Source organism: Dreissena polymorpha, chromosome 6, assembly GCF_020536995.1.
Source record: "Dreissena polymorpha isolate Duluth1 chromosome 6, UMN_Dpol_1.0, whole genome shotgun sequence".
Taxonomy (NCBI): domain Eukaryota; kingdom Metazoa; phylum Mollusca; class Bivalvia; order Myida; family Dreissenidae; genus Dreissena; species Dreissena polymorpha.
Window position 1 is genome coordinate 33,130,761 of NC_068360.1, and position 2,649 is coordinate 33,133,409.

General features: G+C 40.1%; 1 protein-coding gene across 1 annotated transcript; it reads right to left on the bottom strand.

Moving 5' to 3' along the window:
* Nucleotides 1-997: 997 nt before the first annotated feature.
* LOC127835569 (piggyBac transposable element-derived protein 4-like) lies at nucleotides 998-2,179 on the bottom strand. Its single transcript, XM_052362005.1, has one exon. It carries the CDS (start codon nucleotides 2,177-2,179, stop codon nucleotides 998-1,000), a length of 1,182 nt encoding a protein of 393 aa, XP_052217965.1.
* Nucleotides 2,180-2,649: the final 470 nt, after the last annotated feature.

The following is a 2,649-nucleotide window of genomic DNA, read 5'->3' on the forward strand; positions in this document are numbered from 1 at the left end:
TTTTATAACGTGTCCGTTGCAAAACTTACATTTTCTATTTTCGCGTAGTATCTTATTATAACGACTGTGTTTTGCTTTCGGGCGATCGCTTAATATGTTGAGATTAAGCTGTTCGTGTGGACGACCACAAAGACGAATCCAACGTTTGAATTTTTCAAGATTTAAGTACCCGGTTGAGGGAACGGAAAAAATGTACTTCCATCTTTTAACCGTTCTGGATACCTTGTGTCTGAATAACAAGTGCCATAACAGCACCTTTCAACCATTTTCTTTGTTTAAAACACAGAATTACGTATAAGCTTATGTGTCGGACAACGGCGAGTTTGACGGACAAAATGGCGGATAGTAACGGGCCTAATCTATGCTGTAATCTGATTGGTTAATAAGCCTGTCAATCAATCGGCTGTCGAAAGGTCAATTGTAGGCAATAAAAAATGCTTTTCAATGATGCCTTTTGTTAAATAATTGGCCAATAAATTATGTAAATAGAAAGAATGGAAATGAACACACATAACAATTTGAACACATATTTTATTGAAATGCATTATTTTCTTATTTTTATAATATGCAAACATAAAATATATTTGTATTTATATATAACATTATATACAGGTGTCAACATGAGACATAGCACATCAGACAATAGCATTAGAATAAACTTAAATTTACACACAAATAGAATGCAATGTGCTGACTCTGACCTGAACTATTGTTACACATTTTATTGAACTCAGTTTGATAGCAAGAAGAAATAATTCTACTGTACTGATCTTCTTTCCATTACATATGTTAAATTTCATGAATTAAAATAAATTATGTCATCAACAAGGAGGAAATTAACATATATGTAATTAAAATATAAGTTATATTGTTTGAAGGACTAGTCTATGTACAATGTTCAACATCACAAGTTCTTTATTTAGTGTCATATTGTGCCACAAATTTGTCCATATTGTTTGAAACACTAGTCTATGTACAAGGTAGCATCACAAGTCCTTTAGTGCGGTGCAGGCACAGTCATATTGTGCCACAAATTGTGGCATCCATTGCCGCACAGTGGCGTCATGCATGTTGTGCAACCATAGCGTGTGTCGATGCGCTCCTTCAGAACAAGGCTGTGGTACTTGCACCTTCTACGTTTCCCAGGCAGAATTGCGTGGACATGGGGACCCACATTCTCCTTGTTGACAAGGTCAGCCTGCGCCTGTCCTTGGCTTGCCTGTTTTCTCTTCATGTAACGTCCAATCAAGCGCTCAGCGAGCTCCTCGCGGAAGTCCAGGTGGCCAAAATGCTTCTTGGAATGCCTGCGTTTACTAGTTTCCTTGAAAAGGAGGTATGCATTCACGATGACAGTGTTTATCATAAACCAAAACAGGTAGAGCCACCACTTCTTGGAGTTACGTCCAACCTCGTAACATAGCTGGTATTGGTCATGGACATCAACTCCACCCATGTACTGGCAATATGCTTTCACTGCGTGGGGTTGTTGCAGATTCAACACTTCAGCCCCTGTCTGACGCGGAGCTTGAAGCGACAGAGTGGGGTCGCTCAGAGTGCTCACATGATGCACTAATTTCTTGTCCCGCCACACTGATGCCGTTAGATTTGAGGTTCCTCTCTGTAAGATTTTGAACTGCCCTCGTTCCCAGAGATCTTTTGGCTTCTTCAATTGTACAGGGAACTGCTTATGGTTGACCGGAACCGTTCCGCATGAGTACAATCCATCCTGAAACAACTTTTCCATGAGGGCTACACTCAAGAAATAATTGTCACAGTAGATCTCACGGTTGGTTCCTCGGATCTCACTGGTCATATTCCTCACGACATTGTAGGCCAGTTCATGTTCCGTGGCGTTGTTCTGGCGACCCAGATACACACTAAACTTGGAATAGTAGTATGTATTGGAGTCGCACAGCATCCATATCTTTATTCCTCGTTTGATCGGCTTGGCCTTCATGTACTGTTTCATTGAATTCCATCCATAGAATCTCACCATTGCCTCATCTACTACCACTTGCTTGCCATGCATATAGCTGTCACCAAATGTCCCTGAAACATGCTCTATTACAGGTCGAATTTTATACAGTTTGTCATGATTGGGTGCTCCTCGTGCGGGTTCAGCGGCTCTGTCGGACACGTGAAAATACTGGTTGAGTTTTTGGAACCTATTGACAGTCATGACTGTTTTGAAGCCTTGATTTCCCTTGAATATATTTTCGCTCCAATACCGTTCGATCGTCGGAACCCAGTTGCAACCCATCCAAATATTGAGTCCAATGTATGCTCTTATCTCCGCAGAATCTGTTTCCGTCCACCTTGGATCATGTCTTCCCTCTGACTCCATTTGCCATGTGGCATAGTTGTTCGTGTGCCTTGCCATTTCAGCGAACATCATGGGATGGAACATAAGTGAGAAGAAGTCCAAAGGGGAAGCAAGTTCGTCATCGAAATCCTAAGGAAGGGTGGGGCCAGGTCGCTCAACAAAGTCATTGAACTGAAAAGAAAATATATTTGATTTTGAAATGATTGAATGAATTTACATTAAATTGTTTGGATTATATACATGTATTTACATTTTGATGTATGTAATACATGCAATTTATATCTCTATACACTTATGCAAACTTATTGTGTTTTGCAATAAAATGT